General features: G+C 47.5%; 2 protein-coding genes across 3 annotated transcripts in view; both read left to right on the top strand.

The window, feature by feature from the left end:
- LOC144114186 (solute carrier family 23 member 1-like) overlaps positions 1 to 7,859 on the top strand; it is a 93,772-nt gene extending 85,913 nt beyond the window's left edge. Inside the window, exons 12-13 of the mRNA XM_077647763.1 lie at positions 1 to 6; positions 5,303 to 7,859. The exon at positions 1 to 6 is cut by the window's left edge and continues 90 nt beyond it. Coding sequence (XP_077503889.1) covers positions 1 to 6; positions 5,303 to 5,556 — 260 coding nt within the window. The 3' untranslated portion in view covers positions 5,557 to 7,859. The remainder of the gene's footprint in view (positions 7 to 5,302) is intronic.
- Positions 7,860 to 16,838: 8,979 nt separating this feature from the next.
- Positions 16,839 to 24,653, top strand: part of LOC144114189 (uncharacterized protein CG3556) — a 100,967-nt gene continuing 93,152 nt past the window's right edge. Inside the window, exon 1 of one of the 2 annotated variants that reach the window (XM_077647767.1) lies at positions 16,839 to 17,101. In XM_077647767.1, the coding sequence (XP_077503893.1) occupies positions 16,996 to 17,101 (106 nt within the window). In that variant the 5' untranslated portion in view covers positions 16,839 to 16,995. The remainder of the gene's footprint in view (positions 17,102 to 24,653) is intronic. The other variant, XM_077647768.1, reaches the window with a different exon arrangement.

Raw genomic sequence — 24,653 nt, forward strand, 5'->3', positions numbered from 1 at the left:
TACCAGGTATGCATTCGCGCTCTGCATAACAGTCACTGCGACAAACAGTTAATAATGTAGCCCACACAGCATCACCTCTTTGCTCGAAACCAGATAGTCTTAGTTGTAAAAATAACGTTGCGTGGAGGTTTCGTATTTGCAAGCGCTAAAAGGAGATTTTATTAGGAACCGAGATCTGTGATCTTTAACCACCCTCCGTCCCCGACCCATGTCCTTTTACTTCAAACGTGATGCTTGAGACATCCTGTGGCGCCATACTAAGTTTGCATATCCCATTTTCGCTCCCAAAATGCCAGCATGCCGCACAACTGCCACCTTTGCGTCTTCTATTCAGGAATACGGCGCTAGTTTTGTTCACATTTTTGGGGGGGAGGGGGGGGGGAGATCAGACGGCTATTAATAGATTAACTGCAACACTTTTTTACTTATAATCTTATTCCAGAGACTACTCGTTTCTCGTAAAACTGAAAATGGGTTTCAAGTTCTTTTTAGAGGCTCAGATAACGCTGGGGATGAGTTCTGCCTCACGGACTACCTGCTTTTGAAACCACCCTGGCAGCGTACGAAGCACTACTCACGCTCGGCCCTCTGCTACTGGGCAGCGAGTCGCTAATGGCGCACAAACGATTTTGCCGGAAAACATGTCGAAACTGATTACAGTTTTTCTATCGCTGTTTTCGGTTCAACCGTAATGCAATCTGAATCCCCTTCCGGGAAAAGCTTCATCACTGACGAATCAATTCAGCGCAAACGTGAAAACCCCGCAGGTTTTTCAGTCACACAATCGAAACAAAGGCCGCCTTGGGGAAAATAGCTTTTCTGCCGACCCGTACAGCAGCAACAGCAGAGCGGCCATCTGCCGCGGAGCGTTGTCGTACAAAGCCACACGGCATGTCATTTGCATGTCTTCATCTTGCGCCACATCCTGGCCTGGACTTCAAGCGCTCTGGGCCCGATTCATTTCGAAACAGCTTCGATGGAATGGTGTAATGAACTTGGGCGCGGCCGAAGCCCTGGATGCTTCGGATGCTTCAAAATGAATGAATGATCCGCATACTAAAGTTCTCTTTTTTCTACCCCATCGGTTATAATTTCTTTAAAGCTTTGCAATTAAAACCACACCATTAACTCATAGCTCTAAAGTTAGTTCATTGATTCAGAGACTCCGACACTTATTGTGAGCTTCAAACTTTAACTTTGCTTCAAGCGTTAAATTTGCAACAGCCGCCGTTAGTTAAAACAACAGCAGCTGTGCTTCGCACCAGGGTGACCTTTTAGTCGTGAGCGCCCGCAGAACGAGCACTGGTAAAAACGCTTTTCAGATATTGCTAAAGCAAAATGCATTAAAAACGAATAAGAATCAAGGTGTTGTCCAGTTTCAGCGTGTGAATCTGTTTATTACCAGAAGTCGACGTGGAAAAAAAACCACCCTTTATATGCGGGTGTATCGGGCACTTCCCCAACTTGGGAGCCCAATAATCTCAGAATATGTAATTCTGAATATTAATTCTGAATCCAGAATATATAATTATGAGATTATTCTCCTCCTATGGACCAGGTTGGCGCTGGTGAACACTCTCAAGGTTCGCTTACACGCAAACATAAATGCCCCGAAAGCAGGATATTGGACAACAGTCGCCGTAGCTCAGTTGGTAGAGCACCGGATGCGAAATTCGGAGGTCGTGGATTCGGATTCCACCGGCAGCATGGTTGTTTTTTCTGCTTGTTTATAAGTAATTTTCTTTTAAAAAAACAATTGATTATCACAAGAAATTAAAAAAAAATAGAAAACATTCCCCTATGCACCTTGGTTTCGGTGACTGTTGGCTTCCTTAATATGTTTGTCAAACGAGCCCCTCATTTCATTTGCCTTGTCTGCTAATAGCTTAACGGGGGTCTCGGTTCTGGCAGTTTTGATGCCATAGGTAGCATAAGAGGGCTCTCGCACAGTTTCCGCCCTCGCCGTTCGATGACGTTCTACGTCACACTTGCGGTATTACAGGACGTGCTACGTCCACCGCTATGGACGAGGGTGGCGCTGGTGAACACTCTCAAGATTCGCTTACACGCAAAACATAAATACCCACGAAAGCAGCAGATTGGCCAGCCGCCGCCATAGCTCAGTTGGTAAGAGCACCGGACGCGATATTCGGATGTCGTGGGTTCGGATCCCACCAGCGGCATGGTTGTTTTTTCTGCTGCTTTATAAGTAATTCTCTTTAAAAAAAACTAATTGATTGGCATTAGATATTAAAAAATAAAAAAAGAAACATTTCACTATGCACCTTGATTTCGCTGACTGTTGGCTTCCTTAATATGTTTGTCAAAACGAGCCCCCAGACTTTATTTGGCCTTGTCTGCTAATAGCTTAACGGGGGTCTCGGTTCTGGCAGTCTTGATGCCATAGGTAGCATAAGAGGGCTCTCGCACAGTTTCCGCCCTCGCCGTTAGATGACGTTCTACGTCACACTTGCGGTATTACAGGACGTGCTACGTCCACCGCTATGGACGAGGGTGGCGCTGGTGAAACACTTTCAAGGTTCGCTTACACGCAAAACATAATACCCACGAAAGCAGCAGATTGGACAGCCCTCGCCGGTAACTCAATTGGTAGGAGCACCGGACGCGATATTCGGAGGTCGTGGGTTCGGATCCCACCGGCGGCATGGTTGTTTTTTATGCTGGTTTATATGTAGTTTTCTTTAAAAAAAAACAATTGATTGGCACTAGAAATTAAAAAAAAATAGAAAACATTCCCTATGCACCTTGGTTTCGGTGACTTTTGGCTTCCTTAATATGTTTGTCAAACGAGCCCCTCATTTCATTTGCCTTGTCTGCTAATAGCTTAACGGCGGTCTCGGTTCTGGAAGTCTTGATGCCATAGGTAGCATAAGAGGGCTCTCGCACAGTTTCCCGCCCTCGCCTTTAGAAGACGTTCTACGTCACACTTGCGGTATTACAGGACGTACTACGTCCACCGCTATGGACGAGGGTGGCGCTGGTGAACACTCTCAAGGTTCGCTTACACGTAAAACATAAATACCCACGAAAGCAGCAGATTGGACAGCCCTCGCCGTAACTCAATTGGTAGGAGCACCGGACGCGATATTCGGAGGTCGTGGGTTCGGATCCCACCGGCGGCATGGTTGTTTTTTATGCTGGTTTATATGTAGTTTTCTTTAAAAAAAAACAATTGATTGGCACTAGAAATTAAAAAAAAAGAAAACATTCCCCTATGCACCTTGGTTTCGGTGACTTTTGGCTTCCTTAATATGTTTGTCAAACGAGCCCCTCATTTCATTTGCGTTGTCTGCTAATAGCTTAACGGGGGTCCTCGGTTCTGGAAGTCTTGATGCCATAGGTAGCATAAGAGGGCTTTCGCACAGTTTCCGCCCTCGCCGTTAGACGTTCTACGTTACACTTGCGGTATTGCAGGACGTGCTACGTCCACCGCTATGGACGAGGGCGGCGCTGGTGAAGACTCTCAAGGTTCGCTTACACGCAAAACATAAATACTTACGAAAGCAGCAGATTGGACAGCCGTCGCCGTAGCTCAGTTGGTAAGAGCACCGGACGCGATATTCGGAGGGTCGTGGGTTCGGATTCCACCGGTGGCATGGTTGTTTTTTCTGACGATAGAAAGAACGTTAGTGGCAAAAAAAAATGCAATGCTGCTGACGGGACATCTGCGAAGGTATTGATTGTTATAGTGAAAGCTTATAATATATGAAAAAATTGTGCTCGTGAACTTTTTCCCGCTCAAAATGCTTCCATCCAGTATAGTTAGGTAGGTGCTTGCGTGATTTATTGGTAAGTTTAAGTTTTCGTATAGCTTATTGTATTAATTAGTTTCAGACAAAGAGGCCCTCGAGGGAGCACACCGTCAAAGAATCAACGTAACCACAAGCCCCTTCGTTTTCTCTTTCTGTATGTTTTTGCCGCAAGTTAAGCACAAACTGCAAAGAAGAAAACTTCTACGCAATTAGAGAGTTTCCGTTTTCCTTTCTCTTTCCAGCGCTAACCGTTTCGTGTACTATTAGGTACATTTTTAATTCTCAAATTTCAAGTAAAAAATATTTAGCAGGCAGCATTGTAGAATGCCTGGGAGTATATTTCCTCAAACCTAAAGCTTACGGGAATAAACAGAAGAGCGGCGTCTCGTGTACTCCGCTACGCTGATGCGTACCCCCCGAAACACTCCATTTTCTATTTCTGTCATTCTTAGAGAGGTTACCCTCCTCAACGCAGAGCAGCATGCCAGCGCTGTTTGAGCACCGGCTAAACTCTACTCTCTTTCATTAAACGGGGTCTTTCGCTCTCTTTCGTCTTTTGTAAAACTATGCAATGTGTTTATGTCCTCATACTAAGGAGAGAAAAACGACAAACTTAATCTTAAATGTTTTCATACAGCACCTCGGCCTATCGGTACTAAGTTTCAGCTCGCAGCTATCGTTGTAAAGCCCCGGATGGCTGATTATGTCTGTACGGTTTTTTGATGCGAAACAGCTATGCCGGATATTTCTGCAACCAAGACTTAATTTGCAAATCCAGCCAGCTATTCCCACTATTATGAAACGCTACTTTTAGCTACTCTTTCAGGAGTAGTACACGCCGACAATAATCAACCACGATAATCAAGTTCTCAGCCCCATAATTCTAGTAAGAGCGTGATTATGGAGGCAAATAACCCCGTCACCCTCTTCAGCAGATTATTCAACACACCCAGAACTTACACTTGCATTTTGTGGATATTTTATTAGGCCTCCGTTGCACAAACTACACTAACGATAGGCGCATAATCACATCGTTTCGTTGGCATGTCCTTAAACTCACCTGAGCTCAGTAGGCTTTTATGTGAGTACGACAAGTAATGCGACAAGACCAGACCCTGTGGCTACAACTCTACTGCCAAGTAACACTTAAGCATGCATCGTTCCTTTTCTCCATAAGCTTTAGGCTTAGCAGACTTATTCCCATGCCACCCAGTAAGGGGGGTACATGAACTGAACCCAATAAAATAAACGACCGGTAATCGTGTACAGCACGGAACGTATCTGACCTGCTGCGTCGCGGTAATAGCTAAAGCCTCCCGGCGCTTCAATTGATGTTTCAGCAAATTCAACGAACTTTCGTCGCAATGCGTTGGCGGCAAAATTGAGAAAAGTCGGTCCACGGAAATTAAATGATATTCTAGTCTAGCGGTGTGATAAACCCAGGGGCTCCTGTCGCAAGCCCAACTCTACGCTGTTCCCCACGAGCGCCGCGTGTACACTAACGATGGCGACTCGTGATGCACGCGCAGGCACGCCCGAGGAGCGGGGCCTGGGCTCAGGCGGCCACCACGGCGGGCCCGGTGGTTCCGGCAGCGGCGACGAAGGGGAATTCACCAAAGACTGCTACGACTTGCCTTTCCTGAGGGCGCGCCTGGCGAACGCCGCCTTCTCGTACCTGCCCATCAGCCCGACCTACAGCAACGCCGCGCTGCTGCAGAGGATCACGCCCAAGTTTGTGCGCTCCCTGTCGCGGAGATCCAATAAGGGGGCCAGCGAGGCTTGATGCGGCCTCTGGCGCAACAAGCACCGCCGCTGCCCTCCTCTCCCTCTGGCGGCCTCGTTACGTGCCTGAGCCCGAGCGCGCACCTGGACCCCGCCGCCGCTGGCAGTTATTGCAGCGCGCGCTTCCCCAAATATATGCTCTGGCGGCGCGAGGTCCGGTCGACGTGCCTCGACCTTCCCACGCGAGAGGTGACGAGGACCGCAAAGTCATGTTCACAAGGGCGGCTACGTTGTGAAAAGACAAAAAAGTGGGCTCCAAGGAGGAACAAGTCCAGACAGTGCCACGTACACGGAGAAATAAGGAGTGCGCGAATATTGTTGGGTCTTCTTGAGTCTGTGCTTGGCAGCTGTAGCAGCATTTTGGGGAGTGACGGCTAGCTGCATTCAGGCGGCATAGGAAAAGGAATCCAGTGCACTCAAGTTCGACTGTGGGGAACAAGAGTGGGGTACTCGAAAGAGCTCATCACCACTCGCAGAATAACGTACGTACCTCGCAACAAAGGAGAACTTTAATAAAAGCAGAAACTGGGGATCCTGCCTGTTGGCGAACACGCCGAGACTGTGCAGCCGACAGTGTCAACCCTCACAATTGTGCCCGACCACATGCAATCACCGGACATAATTCTTGCGCCGCTACATCCGGCACTCCTTCCCTTGTAACTGCTATGGCGTTGCTGGGGATTTATTCATGAGTTTTGTCTTAGTGCGCCAACTGTATCCTCCTTTGTCGTTTTCGTTCCCGTCTTTTCCGATCCATTTTTTGCCCCGACAGTCTGACGGTTTGCTTTTGTGATTTCCTTGAGCCTTATGATTCGAACTTCTCCCTGAAGGAGCGCACTCTCTTTTGTAGGTTCTTTTCTTTTCCTTCGGGTTGTCTGAATATATCTATTTCTTTTCTAATGACTGGCTTGCTTTCTGTTGAGAACCTGCACTTTTTTATTTTTCCTAATGTATTGCACACTAGTACCCTTTCGATGTGAGGATGCCATTTGTAATGCTTTTGTTCTTTTTCCCTTTCATGCTTTCAATGCGTTATCCCAAGGATTACAAGAAAAAAATTCATGAACGTGACACGTAAACGGACTGGATTGCACCCGGCTGCAACTGTATGCAAACTGAATTAGCCTTTTCTTCTTGTCCATTCTTGCGAAACCAATCATCGAAGTTTTTTCTCTTCGCCTAGTTTTCCTCATTCAACTGTGCCTGTCAGTGTGTGCCCTACTTCAGAGTACCATAGCTTATACATACAGAGTGAAGTACGCCTATTTCAAAGAAAGCAATGATTGCAGTGCGAATTCTAAAACTGCATAGCGACGTCTCACTTCTTTTGGTTTAACACTGCTTGGACGAAAACAAGACAGCCGGCAGGTATTTTTTGTTCTTTTTGGATATATTTAGTCATTTATGAAATTGTTTATACTGTTCTTGCAACTTAGGTCGCAAGAAAAGCGGGAGAAAACCGTACAGAAATGGCATTTTTGTAAATGTAAAATCCGATTAAAGATGTTAGATGTCGTTCGTAAATGAAGAGCTATGTTAGGTCAAAAGGTTTGAACATCGAGGCATTCAAAGCATTCTATCTTAATAAAAGATTTCATTCCTTCCACAATTCCAACTTTCGCTTTAACAAATCCTTTAGTTCATGGAATCCCTTCAGCAGTCTCTCATTAGCATTTCTTGGTAAGTATCACTCAGTAGCTCATTCGTTTCTAAAAAAAAGAGAGGGTATTAATATATCCACCTATGCGCAAAACTGAGCCCAGATTAGTCAAGGGGATGGAAACACGAGATGCATACTAACTAAAATATCTTTAGTGTGTTAATTACGTTAGTATAACAAACTAAGATCACCACCGTACTTATTTGTCCTTTATGACAATGATTCGCGGCGGTGTATCTCAATGATTTTAGAGAGGATTTTGAGAGCTCTTTCTTGAAACGCTTATTTTTCTATTCGAGTAACGTTGGCTGTGGACAGGAACACAGGGGTGCCACTCAGTGTATATAGATATAGATTTCGAGACTTGTGCATGCAAGTGGCCGGGAGGGCTCTACAGGGGAGCTGAAGTCAGCATGAAACGATAGAGTTTGAAACTGTGTAATTTGCCAAATCGTGTTCAACATAAGACATGAAAGTATGACATCATACGCTTTTGCTTAGACGCACTGGAGCCATTCTAGTTCATAAGACGTATACCTAGTCGTGTGTGTTTATTGATTGATAAAAAGCCAAGCATGAAGCTTCTTTTAGCACTGTGAAATGTATAACACGCAAATAAACCATTAAATGAGAATGTGTTACTATCGCTGCCTGTTGCAAAAGCTTTACTCGGCGCTTGACAGCTCCCTGTGCAAGACGCGTTGCTGGGCAGCAGTCTACATGGCGACCAGGCGCTTCCCGCTGGCCCGGCGCCAGAATTTCAATAGACAGCATCCGCGGTTCTCAGGAGTCCCATATCATCGAACCCCGAACACAACGACGTGCACTCAAAATTGATTACGTAAATTTAGATGATGCATGGTGTTTTGACGCTCCTGGCAAAAACACCGCACTTTCGTAAAAGCACAATGTCCGCTGTTGCGACTGGCAGCCGTTCAGTGAGTGGTAGTGTCCTTTCGCATGCACCGCCATGCCTGTTACGAAGAGGAACGAAACAAGTGCCGCAGATCGATAATTATGCATAATGTGCTGTCGTAACAAGAAAGGGTGTTGGCATCAAAAACGACGAGTCATTGAACTACGCCCGCGACGTCGAAAACACTCACGCCAACTGGTATATCGTAGTTATTTAATCTTTTTGACACCTAACCTAAAGTTGGCTCTTCATAAACGTTTTTCCTTCATTATTCAGCGCGTAGGAGGACCAGAAGCCGCTCTGCGTAGTCGCTAAATATTGCCAATGTCCTACCTGTGCTTTGACAACATCAGTAAATTTTTAGGCCACATGACAGCTTTATATGGGAGAAGCGCGCACTAAGAACGAAACATTTAGTTTTTATTAACGTATATTTTCAATACGAAACTTGGCTACTGATCTCGAAATTGTTCTCATGCCTCTCTAAGAGCGTTAGAACTGCTTCACATGTCCCATTTATGTCCATTATGTGTTATTCTCGTTCCAAATAGCGCTTTCCACTGTAAGCATCCTTATTTAAAATTTTCGCCATGCCGTAGATCAGGCTGAATGAACTACTGCTTCCTAAAGAGAATTGTAATGCACCCTTTTGAGACAAGAGCCGGAACTGGCACTCGCTTTTCTTGTAATAAGTTCATACAGACAGTACACGAAGGGATCGTCGACGGAATAAACCCAAGCTTGCCAAATATGGTGTAATGAAGTGTTTAATATATTCCGTAGAGAAAACTAAATTAGAGGAATCTACGTTCGCAACCGTTACTGATGCCCTCATGAAGACATGTGTAATGCCACTGACACCAAAGAAGCGGTTAATTTTCATTTTCATTCATAAGCAGTACTTTTTAAGTGGCAAATTTAATTTATATAGTCTAAATCGGAAACCTCTCCTCATAGTCCTTAAATACCTGGAACTTTTCAGGCATGCTGCGGGGTGGGGTTTAAAAAAACTTTTTGTCGTTAGCGTCTGTATACCATCCCGTGATCCATCTCTTGCGCAACTTCGTAATTTGATATCAGTTTTGAGAGTCAGCGCAGTAAGTATTAAAAAAACATGCCGACGGCTACTATCTGCTACTCATGAGGCCGACTGCTACTCTTGAAAGAAATAAAATAACTACATTGAGAAAGTCCACTCAATCGTCATACCAAAACTTCTCTAGACATGTATCACGCCTGCGACGCCCAGCGAGGCCCTCAGTTCAAAGACCTAAGTCTTTTCTCTTTTTTTTTCGTTGTCTCCGGCGCTTTTCCTCTCCTCTCGGAATAGCTGGATGCTGGAGTCACATAGAGTCAAACCCGGAGCGGCTTGACTCTATGTGCGCGTGATCTCTCGCGTGATCCTCAGCCATTCATGAGAAACCTTGTCCGACCTTCCATACTTTCATCTTAATCTAAGATCTACTTCGGGACCGTGCTTTCGCTTTCTTTTCCAAACAAGAACTGGTCAGCGGCGGCTTTTTATTTTCAGTGCTAAGCATGGTACACAGTGGCGCACACATGGGTCCCAGAATATGGAGGAATCGAAGCAATATGATTAGACGACGAAAGGGCTGCATGGAGGTTCTCTACGACATGGCTTCGCAGGGTGCATCGGGTGAAACATTGCTCCCTCTGCCTAGAAACTCGTGCATGCCGACCGAAAGGACGCAGTGGCAAGAAAACACGTCATATGTGAAACTTAATATTAGAGAACTGAAAAGCCATCTGCGCCTGTGTTTGTTGTACGTTGTTGGTCCGCGTTCGTTTTCGCGCCTTTTCAGCTTCTTGTAGAGCCCTCGGAGGAAAAGGGGGTGGGGTTCCTTACTTCAACGACCTGACACACAGCCAAGCAAGCTCCGCCTGTCCGCGGTCATGTCTCTCGCCGAAAGGAGAGCAGAGAAGCTGTTTTTCCCCAGCATTTTGCCGCATTGCATCTAGTTAGAGGCGAACTGCGCGCACAATCGCCTCTCTATATACTGTATGGCCATTTCACTCGCGTGACAACGAGCGGCGTCCGTACCTCTGGACCGCATTATGCCTGGTGGTTCATCTGACTCCCAACAGGTGCACTTTCATGGGTAGCCTCATCAATGAGTCACAAGCATGGAAAAGTGCGCCCAGCCACCCATTAAGCGGCACGGTAAAGGACGTTCAACGGATAAGGTATATCGCCGTTTTCGACAGCTCCAAGCTAACTTTGTTTACTTCTAGACCATGCGCCGTGGCTCATATTACGTCCCCTGCGCGGAAATGTCTCAAGAGTTCGAAGAAGCTTCTTTCTCACCACTTGAGAGTATTACAGTGTAGAATATGATGCAACGTATCCTCAACACGCCCCGGCAGCAAATACTGGGAACTTTTTTAAACGAAGAGCACGTAGTAGTACGCGTGCTGTCCAACGTGACATGGCACGTAGAGTTCAGATATGGCTCCTAGTCGATAGACTGCGGCTGAATCTTTTCCTGTAATCTTTTCCTGTAATTGTAATTTTCCTAGTAATTGCTCATTAACCCCCACAAGAGCACAGCCATACGGCTACACAAGAAAGTTGTACAGCTTCCACAGAAATATGCTTTAGTAAGACGAGCTTTTGGGCAAGTTGGTTGCTTAGCTTCGACGTAACTGCAGCGTCTTTTTTCGCGCTGCAGACATGTCGAAGCTTTCACAGAAACTTCGTAACCAAAGAAAAATTTCTATTAGAGGTTCGAACCACAGACCACTTCCAGTCCAGGGCAGTCTCTGTACCAACTGAGTGGCACCAATTGAACAATGTATTTCTGGGAACAATGGTTCTAGCTTCTATCTTGGTCCGCCCCCCCCCCCCACACACACGCGCACGCACGCACACAGACACACACACTCGCACGCACACACACACACACACACACGCACACACACACACGCACACACACGCACACACACACGCACGCACGCACACACGCACACACACGCACGCACACAAACACACACACGCACACAAACACACACACACACACACACACGCGCACACACGCGCACACACACACACGCACGCACGCGCACGCACACACGCGCGCACACACACGCACGCACACACACACAGACACACACGCACACACACATGAACACACACACGCACACACACGCGCGCACACACACACACACACGCACACGCGCACGCACGCACACAAACACGCACACGCACACAAACACACACGCGCGCACACGCACGCACGCACGCGCGCACACACACACACACGCCCCCACGCACACACACACACACACACACACACACACGCGCGCACGCACACACGCACGCACATACCCACAGACACACACACGCACGCACACACGCACACACACGCACGCACACACAGACACACACACACACGCACACACACACACGCACACACACACACACACCATAAATCCGCCTATATATCACTTGGCACTAGTTTGGCAAAGAAAGAGGCGTACGAGCCGAGCTGCGAAGGGGAGCATCAGGACGCGTGCGGTTGGCACAATAGCAGATTAAGAAAAAAAATCATGCGTTATCTCAGTACCAAGAGTGCACAACAATGGAGGCCCTAAAACACTCATATTGGCCAACTTCTGCCTTTTTTTTTTCTTTTGTCATCCTTCGTGGCTTACGCCGCATCGGGAATGCTTCCGTTTCTTTGTAGAATTTAAAATGCTCTCATCGGCCCTCTTTCGTGCACTACCGAAGGAGGAAGGTGGGAGCACAAGCGTATGTGCAAACATAAAGACAAGACACGCACAAGGACACATGGATGGGTATTGATCTCGTGCATAGCCTGTACTGCGCCTGTCATCCTTCTGCCCTTCAGTGCCATAGGAGAAGCAGTCTCAGAGGCACTGAGGCGACAACTGAGGTACTGCATCTCGGACGAAACAAAAATATGGTGAAGAGGAGGACCAGTCAAAAGTCGATGAGAGAGACGTACACCATGACGACAGGACTAGCAACTGCCGCCGCGGTGGCTCAGTGGTTTTTGCGCTCGGCTACTGACCCGAAAGGCGCGGGTTCGATCCCGGCCGCGGCGGTCGAATTTCGATGAAGGCGAAATTCTAGAGGCCCGTGTACTGGGCGATGTCAGTGCATGTTGAATAACCCCAGGTGGTCGAAATTTCCGGAGCCCTTCACTACGGCGTCCCTCATTCCTGAGTCGCTTTGGGGCGTTAAAACCTCACATAAAAAAAGACTACCAACTGTGCTTAATGAAATAGCACCCTCCCAGCAAGGCTAGCATGGGCGTGCGCGGCACGACCATCGCCACATTCCGGAAATAACAAAGGTAAGATAAGCAGCGTATCTATCGCCCACATTCTAAGAGGGCAAATTATTTTCCACCAAGCGCAGTGAAATGGTACTGATAAATATATCGCCAGCATACCGATGAAGAATTTCTAGAAGCATAATTCATGCTAGCCTTGCTGGGAGAGTGCTGTTTTCATTAAGGCACAGTTGCCAGTCCAGTCGCCGTGGTGTACGTCTCTCTTCTCGTCCTTGTTCTTTTTGACTGGTTCTCCTCTTCACCATGCACCAACTGGCTCAGATTCTCACTTTTCTGCAAAGGTATGGTGATTTGGGGCCCCTTTATTAGTGGCGCAATTCGGCACCCTCTTTATCAGTCCGCTTTATCTTTTCATTGACCTATTTTAAGCCAATCATGTTGTTTTGTTCTCGGCGATTTACGCGGATTAAGCCCCACCTGATCTTTTATATTTCTTATGCATTTAGCAAACAATAAGCTGCGTACGATAAGACAACGCAAACGCTGAAGAATGTCTGTTAAGTTGGTCCTTAATTAACTGCTTAACAATGAAACAGAAAAAAACGTCCCCGTGGGTCAGCACAAGGAGTCCTTCGTGCATCAGGCGCTTAAGCATCGCAGGTGTACGTTACACGAGAGAAGAAGCCGCGGCCAGGATAAGACTTGCGTTAGCTACGGGCTCAACTGCAAGCAACGGACGTTTCACGCGTTTCGGCTAAGTTGGCTGGGTAAACACCGACTACCTGCGACAATGTACTCGCAAGAACCCATCAGCCTGAGTCGGCGGCTTGTATTGAGCCCTTTCTGTGCGAGCGCAAAGTGGTCTGCCTGCGATAGTCCGGAACCACTCGTGGCGCGAGGCGTTCGATATAATAAAAAGAGTTTCTGAACCAGTCTTCCTCTCAGAAAACACGGAATGTTTCATGCATGCACCGGGTTCATAGCAGTAGTGGCTTATTCATAAATACTTTGGTAAACACGCTTGGCATTAAATGCAAAAATAATTGAAGGCCTAACACTCCTTGCACTGAGTGGTACTGATGCTAGCCGCCGCGGTAGCCGCAAATTTCTGCTGATATCACGAGTGAGTAACAGAAACCAGGATTCAAGAGAGCGACGGTATTCGTGTCAAGCACGTGTCCGACGTGATGGAAAGCCTGCGGGCCTGCGGTGACATCTTGACGTTAATCTCGCAGACTCACGTGACGAGTGCTTCCAATCCAGACGTGGCAGTGACGTCATAGGAACGGAAATGGTGCAAGGGGGGCATATGCGTGCAGTGCTCGAGCGCGTAAGCGGTGCCCATTGCGAAAAGCCAACGGGGACCGGGGAGTAGTCACCCACGCAGGCTAATGAGTGTAAAGCATTCAGTCTACGTTTTCCGGCTAATTTATTGAAACCTAAAAGAGCAGTCCATCGATCAAAATTAGTACGGCTTGGAGAAGAACTAATTTATTTACAATACTGTAAACCCTTTGCGGCTCTTACAGGGTGAGAACGAACAAAGCAAGAAAACATTCATAGGAACACTTTTAAAAAATACACGTCATGCAAAGTTGGAGTGACAAAAATACCCCGAGAATTGTTGAATTGATAGGCATACAGGGAAGCATAATTCTTTTTTAACACACGTTTTCAATTTCTGCACAGAATTATCTGTTGATGTAGTGTCAACAAATAATTGCGGGCAATAATGATTCGAAGTTTAACTGAATGCTGCGTGCACCATAGTTCTTTCTTTTCTGATATTTTTATGGCATTTTAAGAGCCTTTAACCTCAGATGCGAACAGAATTATGTTTTCAACTTTAATATATTTGTGGTGTGGAGAGCTTGAGCCGTCCAAGCCTCTCAGCTGCCACTTTATGCAATCAATCAACGCTTATAGAAACCTTAAGGCAAGATACTGTTCAAGTAACTGAAATGAAAAATTGTGCCCAACAAGGCAATATTTTCGGCTTTTTTTTTTGTAGTACAACGCTCTTGCGGACTACTTAGCTCATTTCAATATAGATTGGACTGCGCGAATCAGACAGGCGAGGAGACACAGAAACGCGCCCGTGGTGCCGTTTCCGTTTCTCTCTCGTCTGTCCTGTCTGATGCACGCAGTCCTGCATTTTTTTTTTTAGCCCTGAGAACACTGGAGGTCTCTTAAGCCGTACGACACGCCAGCTAGCTCAGACTCGTTTATGCAACTATGAACTGGGAACAAGCCATCCGTTCTGTAACGTCACGTGGGCCCTTCCTAAACCTTCCTTCGGTTGCAATCTGCGCGATACGCTCCTGTTCTCACGTCCTTAGATTATTCCGAGTTTCTCATGTGAGGCGCTCAACATTGCTAGCACAAACCAAAGAAAAAAATAAAACGAGAGATGCTAACGCCGGTCTCGAGGTTTTTTTTTTTTTTGGCGTCAAAGCAGCACGGAAAAAGAGGAACCAAATTAACCACTGCTAAAGAGGAAAGAATAGGTGGCTGCATACAGCTTTTCCAAAGAAAGAGTTATAACAACAGAAGAAAAGGGAAGAGGCAAAACTGCGGAAGTTTTTTTTAGCTCGGGTTTCACGCATTATGCGCGGCCTGAGCCTGAGCTAAAAGGGGAAACACGCCGAGCAGCGTGCTGGGCGCAGCAAAGCCGCTCCGGGTCCAGAGCCCGGCACGCAGTGTCGCAGGCCCCAACGCCACGCGTAATATGCGTTGAAAGGTCACAAGCCGCTTCCAGGCGACGGCGGCGGCGGCGCGGGATGGTCGCCCTTAAGAGTTCGCGGCGGCACTACGAGCTGTACGAGAGAAGCAAAACTCGTCCACGGCGCTAGGTTTCCGACAAAAGGGGCTCCCAAGAGCAAACACACCATGCGACTCGGTGATGCTGCCTCCTCCGAGCCCCATATTTACATGAAGCCGACGTTTGGGGCAGCGGATTTAATTCCGCCCACCCCGCGCATAGCCAAACATCTACAGCCAGCTCGAATTTCTCGCGCACCGTCCCACGGTAGGCACGCTTGTCAATCTGAAGCTGCTGCTGTGAAAACTACCAGTGGAGAAGGGCGACTGTTGTAAGGACGATATACGAGAACCATGCGTGCGCCGGGACACCCTCTGCCACCGCGAAGCGAAAGGCGGCTAGCTCAGAGCAGAAGCGTAAGTAAATCTCACTCAGCTATACGTCCAAAGGTGCTGTCGCATGCTTTCAGCTTCCAGCGGCGACGAAGCGCCAACGTATGCGTCGCCGTATGCGTGTTCTAAAACTACGGAGAAGCTTCCGAGTAGAACTTCAAAGAATCCTGCTTTGAAAACAGCACCTTCAAACAGAGCATACGACAAGTCATTATGACCCAAAAATTTGCTTACAATTCTGGGGAGAATTTTCAGGTAACGGACCCTGTCTCGCACCCGTGCCGGTAAAACACAATGCCTCTCGCTTCGAACGTACCGGGCTTGAGGCGGCCGCAACGAGTACGTGCTATATCACTGCTCTGATTTTGTACATGTTTCTACTTTGCGCACTATGGTTCGCTTAGCTTTCCTGTTTCAGCGCATGCCAGGAGTGACCTGTCTGGAAGCAAACAGAAGCGTCCTTTTTTTAGTTCCTCGGACTAACTAAACTTGAAGGTGTATCAGGAGGTATATTAGAAGGCCACAAATGATAACGAGTGATTGTTCGTTGTAAAAACCGCGCACATCTACAACACACAGTTTTAAAAGTTACAGCATTTTATTTACTGAATAATGTCCGCCAGTTTCGTGTCTAAGGTCTCGCAAGGAGAGGCAGCTCGTTAGCCGCAGCTGTCACGGCCTGACTCAATAAGCTGCGTCCGCTTCCTAGTTTCCTTCAAAACATATCTGTGCAAAGAAAGAATTAAATAACGCATCCTGCATCTGCCATCGCGCGGACTCTTATCCTGGTTAGTTTCTCCTCGATGTACTTCCAAGGACCAGATACGCGACCTTAGCCGCGTTATGTTACTCTGGCCCGTATTCTTATAGATTAGAAGCGCCGTATCAACGAGGCAGCGCCGATTCGGCGCGAGTTACACGTGCAAGTGGCACGATCCCTACGCACCGTACACCAATTCATTCTCCGACCCTCTCGCCCTTCCCGCCGGGGCCCGACCTTGTCCCGTAATCGATTCGCCGGTCGAACGCAGCCCACCCGCGACAGAGGTTTGCTATTCGGATCATGAGGCGAAGGGGACGAATCTCCGCATCGGGGAGTCTCTCCTGGAAGCCCGCTGCGGGTGAACTACGCTCGGCGTCCGAACGCAGGCGACGTATGCGGACTTCCTGGTGCGAGGCCCGCGCATGCTAAGGCAGTCATAGAGCGGTATTTGGAAAGAGTGGAAGATCAGAGGCAGCAAAGGAAAAGGAAAAAAAACGGAGCCGCGGAGCTTGGAAGCCTAGGCAGCGAGAGTGGCTCCTATCGCTCGCGACGGGTTCCGCTTCTCAGTTGGCAGCGATCTGATAAGGAGACGGCGTCGGCTGCCTGCACTCGAAGCCAGTGGAGTTTACTTGACAGAGCTCAATCCTGGCTCCGCGCGCGGAGAGGCCATCATGAAAGGGAGCCGCGACGATCGCGGTGCCCGGCGCTGGGTGCGATCTCTGGCCGCCGTGGCCCTCCTCAGCATTGTTCCCCTGGCCGTGAATGGCTTTCAGCTCGGTGAGTGGCGTCGTGACATTCGCACTTTCTCCTCTGGCGCGACTTTCCGGGCCCAATTTCCGACCGGCGCCCTTTTCGCCTCGCCCGTGGCTCAGACGGGATTAGGTTTTGGCTCGATGGGGCCCTTTTTCGGTCTTCCGCCGCGAGCACGCTCCGCACGGCGTCGCCTCGCGGTCTGACGCTCCGCCACTCGAGCGCCAATTACAGCCGGGCGGCGGCAGCGCTCGGGGCACCGCTGCTCTCACCGCGCCGCCAAATGCACTGGACGCGAGAAAGCGCTCGACGCATTACGCACCGAACGGAGTGAATTGTCCGGGGGACGGCGTCGAGTTCGTCATTCGGACGACGTCCGCCGACCGACCGCATTTAGTTTTCAAATCCGCCGGTACTTCCCCGCAGTCACTCAGAGGGGTAAACCGCCGCAAGCTCCCGACTCTCCTGGCACTGCAGCGTTAGCTAAAAACAAAACTTGAAAGAAGTTGCGTAAACTTGACGACTCTGTGCAATTTCAGGAAATCAAGGGCTAATTCTTTCGACGACGCCGACCACACGAAACGTAACAGTGCGGCCCATTTTGCTCATCAGAATTTAAATTCCTAGCCGCCAGTCAAATTGCTACATTCAGAAGCTTTCCTGTGGCTCGTACCATTGCCTCTACTATTCTTTTTTCGCTTTTCACCCCTGCGAAAAGTAGTTGGCGCGACTGGCATTGAGGACTGGTTGGCCGTAGCCCATGGCCACAATTTCGCACTAGTTTCTTTCTGACTACAATTGGTTTTATTTTCACAGTTTCGTCCCAAAGACCGCTCAGTTGAAATTTCTCCCGAGTGAGAATCTGAAGCAAAGTGCATGTGACCGGTGCATGTGCGTGTACTCGGAAGGCTGTGCTTCGAACAGCGTTAAGGCAGTCTGGGGCGAAGTCAGCGGCGGGAAGAAATCGACATTTCCTAGTTGGCTTAAACTATAGGACTTGGCTAATGGTTCCGGCAGCAAAGCACGCAAATACGACGAAAAAGCACAAAAACCTAGATGGGTATAAATGATATTCCCGACAACATAAAAACAGCAGACGGAAATCAAGTGTCAACAAAGAGCAATTTGGAGAAAATGCCTTCTGCACAACCACGTCTTATCTCAGTGAGTGAAGAAGAAAGAAGTCTCTTCGATAAGAAAGGAATTAGCAACAAGGCTTTAGTAGCTAAGTGAAAGTGGAAGCGAAAAGTAAGTGAATAATAACATCTCGAACGCGGAAATTGGTCACAGAGCGTACCCGTAATGCTCACAAAAGCGATAAAACGAAAGGTTCCTTGGGGCTTTGAGTTTGGTCTTGACACTTGCCATTTCCGGTTGTCAAGCCCCATTCACCTTGGTACGCTGCTGCAGTAAAAGCAAAACACGGAAGTCAGCCGCCCACTCAACACCTGGGCTCTTGTGATATTTAGGTGCAAACATAAGCAAACGGCACGGCGGCTCATTGTTTTGCTTTTGTATTTTCTTCGTTTTGTCTTCAGGAGACCGGGAATAGAAGAGGCGCGGTCACCTTCGGTGGCGCCGTTCCCTGCAGGTATGCGCACTGCCGCAAAAGATTAAACGGAACTTACTTATTTCTGCTGACTTCCGCTCCTGCATAGCAGCGCCGGAGGATAAATATTTCTATTAAAACATCTTGCATAAGCGGTATGTGATGACATTGTGTTGTAATGGTGCGTGTGACAGCTTTAACTTAACTTTCAGTTAGTTCGTACTATGCGAAGACTTATTTTATTTTTATTTTATTTATACATACTGCAGCATTGATAATAACCTTACCAAGGCCATTATCAGGACAGGATTGGGCAGGGAGAGAAAAAAAGTAATAAAAATGCGAAACAAAGAAAACAAAATATGTCACTAACAAGCTATGGCAGCCAAAAACTCTTGCATGGCTAGCAAACGGACGTTTCCAGGCAGCGAATTCCAGTGCTCAATGGCCAGAGGAAAGAAGCAGTGTCTGAATGCCTCAGTGCGGCAAAAGAAAGGGGTAAGGTCCAGGCTATGGGAGCTTCTAGTGATGTAAGGTTTGTTAAAGTTCAAATAATTGTTTAGGGAAGGTATGCACTGGGAATAAACCAATCTGTGCAAAAACTTCAAACGTTCTGGGCGGCGGCGAGACGACAGTGCTGTCAGACCTGAGGCTGTGTAATGGGAAGGAAAAAATATCGGCAGTAGTTTTGAAAGATGAAGCGTACTGATTTCTTTTGAACTGATTCTGTTTTTTTTTAATATCGGATTTTTTATAAGAATTCCAGCAAGATACAGCCGTAATCAAGAATTGGGCGGATAAGTGTTTTATATGTCAGCAGTTAGGTATTCTTGGGGCCTTACGCAATGTGCGATGGCAGTAGCCGGGACGTTTAAAACTTTAACCTAACCTACGAAAACCTAAGAACACCCAAGAATTAAGAAAGCTCCCTGGCTTGGGAAGAACGTGCTAACCATTATTTCAAATGCAGCCATTTTGTACGATAGAGATACAAAAATGCACTCGATCCAGGATAGCATCTACGGTGCTCGAGCATGAACATACGCATCTAAGTATCTTAAATAACTGCGAAGAGCAGAGAGGAGCGCAGGAGGACACAAACTGCCTTTCTTTTTCCTTATTACTTTTTGAAATCTAATTCTTTTTAGCATTAGTTACAATAAAAGTTAAAAACATCACAATTTTTTAGACTTTCTATTTAAGAGACGCTGGCCTTGAGAGGTTTCAGATCTGAAAAAGAACAGGACGGTAATCCGCTAAATCTGACTGTTCTCGACGACCTACTTAATCCAGAACCGAATACCTTGTCTGAAGACCTTCTGTGCCATTTATTATTTTTTTATAGATAAGCGAAGACGAGGAAGGCGAATTAGCATTCTCTTGGGCTTCCAGCTTCCTGTCTCTCATTTTGTTCTATAATGTTGCTTTTGTAACAGTAAGCATGTGTGGAGCAGTACTGACACAGCAATCGGTTCACGTTGAGCAAAAAAAAAAATGCTGTTGGTTTAAATTTTGCAGTCATAGCTTTATTACGTAAGCGTTTTCTACGTTCTGCCAAAGCGCGTTAATCAAGGAAAGTGTGCGTGCGGGAGCGTTCATGAATTTCGTGCTCCATTGCAGCTGCGATCATTTCGTTCAGATCATAAAAAAATAAAAGCCTTCTAAATAAGCTATCTTTCCAAAAAAACGCGGCATTTGGTTTATCTTATTACGCCTTACAACGTTCTAATTGGTATATTTGACCTACAGTTTGCGTTAAAAGTTCACAGGTGATATTTCTCTTTATTACATTAGCGATGGGTAAGACCTACTGCCTGTCTGACGTGACCGCCATCAGTACTTCTTTATTAGCATTCCAGTTTACGTAGCAGTTTCTATTTCTGTTTTGCTTTACCTCAGATATCTTCAACAACAGCCTGCGTTTTGTACATTTTAAAGTTAAGCTACATTGAAGCACAAGTTTTCTTCATCGATTTCTCTATTTGCTTAAATATTCATTTGATTGTTCGTCACCAATCCGAAACATCCTTGAATACCTGCGTCTAATTTTGGGTGTTAGCAACGGGGAGGTAGCTGCCGTGTGAGTGTGAGTTTCATGGTATTAAAAATAAAACCAGAAAAGATGCTCATGCTTCAAGCCGTGCACGTGATCTCTCCCCCACAGAGGATGATTAACGTAAGTTTAGGTGTGTGTGTGTGGGAGGTGCCCATTAAGCCTTTTCCGGGCGAGTACAGTCCATAGACACCAATTGGGTACCGACCTTTGATTACTCCTTATGCTATAAATCTCTTGCCCCGCAAGAACAGACAAGAAACACATTGCCGGTGTGCCTCTTCGTTCTTCTTGTGCGCGTCGTTCCCAGCAAAGGGTTCATCGCACTCTCTTATCGAGTGCAGAGCGTGTAAGGTCGGTGCGATGCCAAAAAGGGAAAGCTTCTCGACGTTACGGAGCAACCATTACCGCTGCTCTGTGTTTCCCTTCGAAAGATGCGGAACATTTAATTCACCGCACGTCAACAGAAGTCTGTTATATAAAATGTATTCCTCCAAATCTTCGAGCCTCTTTTTTTTTCTTATTGCAACTATGTTACACTCAGTTGGATTTGTTAAACCACCTAAGGTGGCCTGCCTGCCCGACGTGTTTGTGGACTCGCTCCTCTGTGGTATGAAAGCAAAAAGGCGAATTTTTAATGACTATTCTTCAGTGACGGTCCCTCTGCATGACCCGTCCTCCTTTTCTCGTTCCCACGACACACACACGCGCGCGCGAATTAAGCTTAGTTTTTGTTTTTCCATTGAATGTGGAAAAGCGTAAATCTTTGAATATGCGGAAATGCTAGGAAACATTCGCCTGGCACGTGAGGTCAGAATTCGATCGCTCATGTCTTGGCGAGGGTGTGATACACTCAGACTTTTCATCTGTGAAACGTCGAAGTATGTCTCGCTTAAAGCCTTCCATGCTGGACATGCCAGTAAGAAACATATTGTCTGTGTACCGGATGCACGTCCCTTGCACGCCTACGGTTATTCTTTTTTTTTGCGCAAACAGAGATAACAGAAATGAATCACACCAATAATGACCGGTTTGCTACCGTGCACGGAGGGAAAGGGGTGAGGGGATAAAAAGATGAAGGAGAAAAGAGAGTAGTAGGAAATTGAAGTCACTATGCGAAGTCGCAGCATTCGGTACACTCACAGCCTATCGTGCAGTCCAGAAGTCTTCAAGAAGCGAAGCAGTGCCTTGCAGGCCTTCACCGCCGACGATCGCAGCGGCCAGTGGCCGAGAATATTCATTTCCGCCAGTGGGCCCGGATCTAGGCGCTCCAGTGCGCGGCAGAGAGACTGCCTTTCGGTGCTGTAGGCAGGGCGTTCACAAAGAATGTGGGCTATGGTCTCATCACACGCGCAGGTGGCACATGCAGGGCTATCAGCAATGCCGATTAAAAAAGAGTAATGCTTGGTGAGAGCTACACCCAGAAACAGGCGACACAGCAAAGTTGCTTCACGTCGTGGTAGGCCGGATGAAAGCCGGAGCTTCAGGTCTGAGTCCAAGGTTTCCAAATGCGAGTTCGAAAATAGACCTGAATTCCACGCGGCAAAAGTGATGTTCCACGCCAGTGGTCGAAGCCTACGCGCTGCGTCGGCTCTCGAGATGGGGATGGACACGCAATCGCCCTCGTGGTGAGCAGTTCACCGGTGGTTGCCTGCGATGCCGCTGTGTCCTGGCAGCCATTCGTGAACAATATCGTGCCCTTTATTGATGGCGGTGTGGTGGAGCTCTCGGATTTCCGCGACCAGTTGTTCATGGGACCCATGACGAAGAGCATATTGTAAGGCTTGGAGGGCTGTCTTTTAATCCTTGAAAACAGGCCCTTGCTGGAGTGTTTCTTTACGTATATATTCAATGGCGACGCGAATAGCAATAAGTTCTGCCCCAGTCGATGAAATCCGGCGTGATGTTTTCACTTTCTTAACTGTGGTAGTTACGGGGATGACCACGGAGGCCGAGGAACTGGAACGGGTCACTGAGCCATCGGTGTATACGTGCCGTCGATGTCCGTGTTTCTCATGCAAATATTCTAGAATAGTCTGTTTTAAAGCTATCGATGATAAATCAGCCTTCTTTTTGATGCCCGGTATGGAAAAAAGCACACGAGGTTGGTGCAGACTCCATAATGGAGAAGACGGTCTAGAGGCTGGTGTAAATTTGGTTGATAGGAAGTCGCGATGGGCATCAATAATTTTCGCAAACAATGTACTCGGCCGGTTAACAGGAAGACTAGCAAGATGGTGTGCGGGAATCCGAGAGAGGTGACGAATATGCTCTCTCAAGACTTCTATTGTTACATAGGCAGTCAATGGATTCTCCTGAGCGATGAGTATTGTTGCGGCTGTAGACGCGCATTTTGGCAGTCCTAGGCACGTCCGGAGAGCTCGAGCTTGAACACTTTGTAGACACCCTATCTATGTTCGTTTTCCTCAAGTTTCCTAATGCAGGGATACTGTACCGAAGGAATTCCATGAAAAGTGCGATGTACAGGTAGAGCATCGACTGCACTGACGCTCCCCACGACTTCCCTCCGAGAAAAGAGAGAACGTGAACGATCGATGTCAGTCGCCTTTTCATGACATGTGGGCTCCATGTTAGGTTGCGATCGATTATTACTCCAAGGAAGCGATGGCTTCTTTCGTAGGGTATTGTTGAGCCATTTATGCGTACGGGGTAATGGGACATGCTCTTTTGTGTAAAGGCAACAAGGGAACACATGTCAGTAGAAATCTCCCGGCCTTGCAGGCGGAGGTAGGCCATAAAAATGCTTGCCGCTTACTGAAGCCTTGCCCGAACTTGTGCTCGCGTAACCCCTGATGCCCAGATACAAATATCGCCCGCATAGACTGAGGCTCATGCAGACTGTGGTAGCTCATCAGTAAGGCCGACAGGCGCAAGATTGAAAAGCATTGGGCTAAGTACTCCACCCCGTGGGACCCTACTGGAAATGAAATATGAAGATGTTGGTCCGTCTTCAGTCTGCATAAATAGTGATCTGTTGGATAGATAACTGCGTATCCAGCAGAAAATGCGACCACCAAGTTCTGCAGCTTCCAGAGAGTCCAAAATACCTTGATAAGTGACGTTATCACACGCCCCTTTGACATCTAGAAACAACGCCGCTGTCAAACGCTTCAGATGTTTCTGATTTTGAACTGATGACACCAGGTCAATCACGTTATCATTAGACGAACGTCCACGCCGAAACCCGGACATTACATCTGGGAATATTTGGTAGCGCTCCAGATAACACTCAATTCGCGTAAGTACCATCCTTTCCATGAGTTTTCCCACGCAACTAGCTAATGCGATTGGACAGTACGATGCAACTTTCCGGGTTTAAGGACTGGAACCAGACGACTTGATTTTCACGCGTCCAGAACTGTACCCGCCCACCATGATGTGTTGAAGTGGTCTAAAAAAGCACGTCGACCCTCTTGACCAAGGTTTGAAAGCGCAGAGTATGTTACTCCATTGGGCCCCGGCGATTAAGACCGTATGCAACCGCCCATGACGGCATCTAGTTCTTCCATGGAGAAAAGAATGTCCATTCGCAAATACCTAGATCTAGACACTTCGCAGGAATTCGGAGTTGTGGATGGGTTCCTGGGACCTGCTATCCTTGCGCAAAAGTCTTCACCAATCTTAGCTTCGCTACGTCCTTGGTGAAGTGCGAGAGACTTGAATGGTTGGAGCTGCTGAGGAGATGTTCGCAAACCACGCATCACACTCCGGACGCGTGAGAGAGGCTTTCGAGGATCTAGTGATTCACAAAATGACTTCCAACGGTCAGCCTGCAAGATTCAAATTCTTGGCTGGATTTTCTTCTGCGTGCGCCTCGCATCCCTTAAGTCGAGCAGCGACTTTGTGCGCCTCTATCTGCTCTTTGCTCTTCGTCGAAGTGATCGGAGGCGCTGCAGCTCCACATCAAAGTCTGTGAAATTTGGCATTGTAGTGAAGAAACATCTCGCGTTTTCCTT

The sequence above is a fragment of the Amblyomma americanum genome, chromosome 1, assembly GCF_052857255.1.
Source record: "Amblyomma americanum isolate KBUSLIRL-KWMA chromosome 1, ASM5285725v1, whole genome shotgun sequence".
In the NCBI taxonomy this organism is placed as follows: domain Eukaryota; kingdom Metazoa; phylum Arthropoda; class Arachnida; order Ixodida; family Ixodidae; genus Amblyomma; species Amblyomma americanum.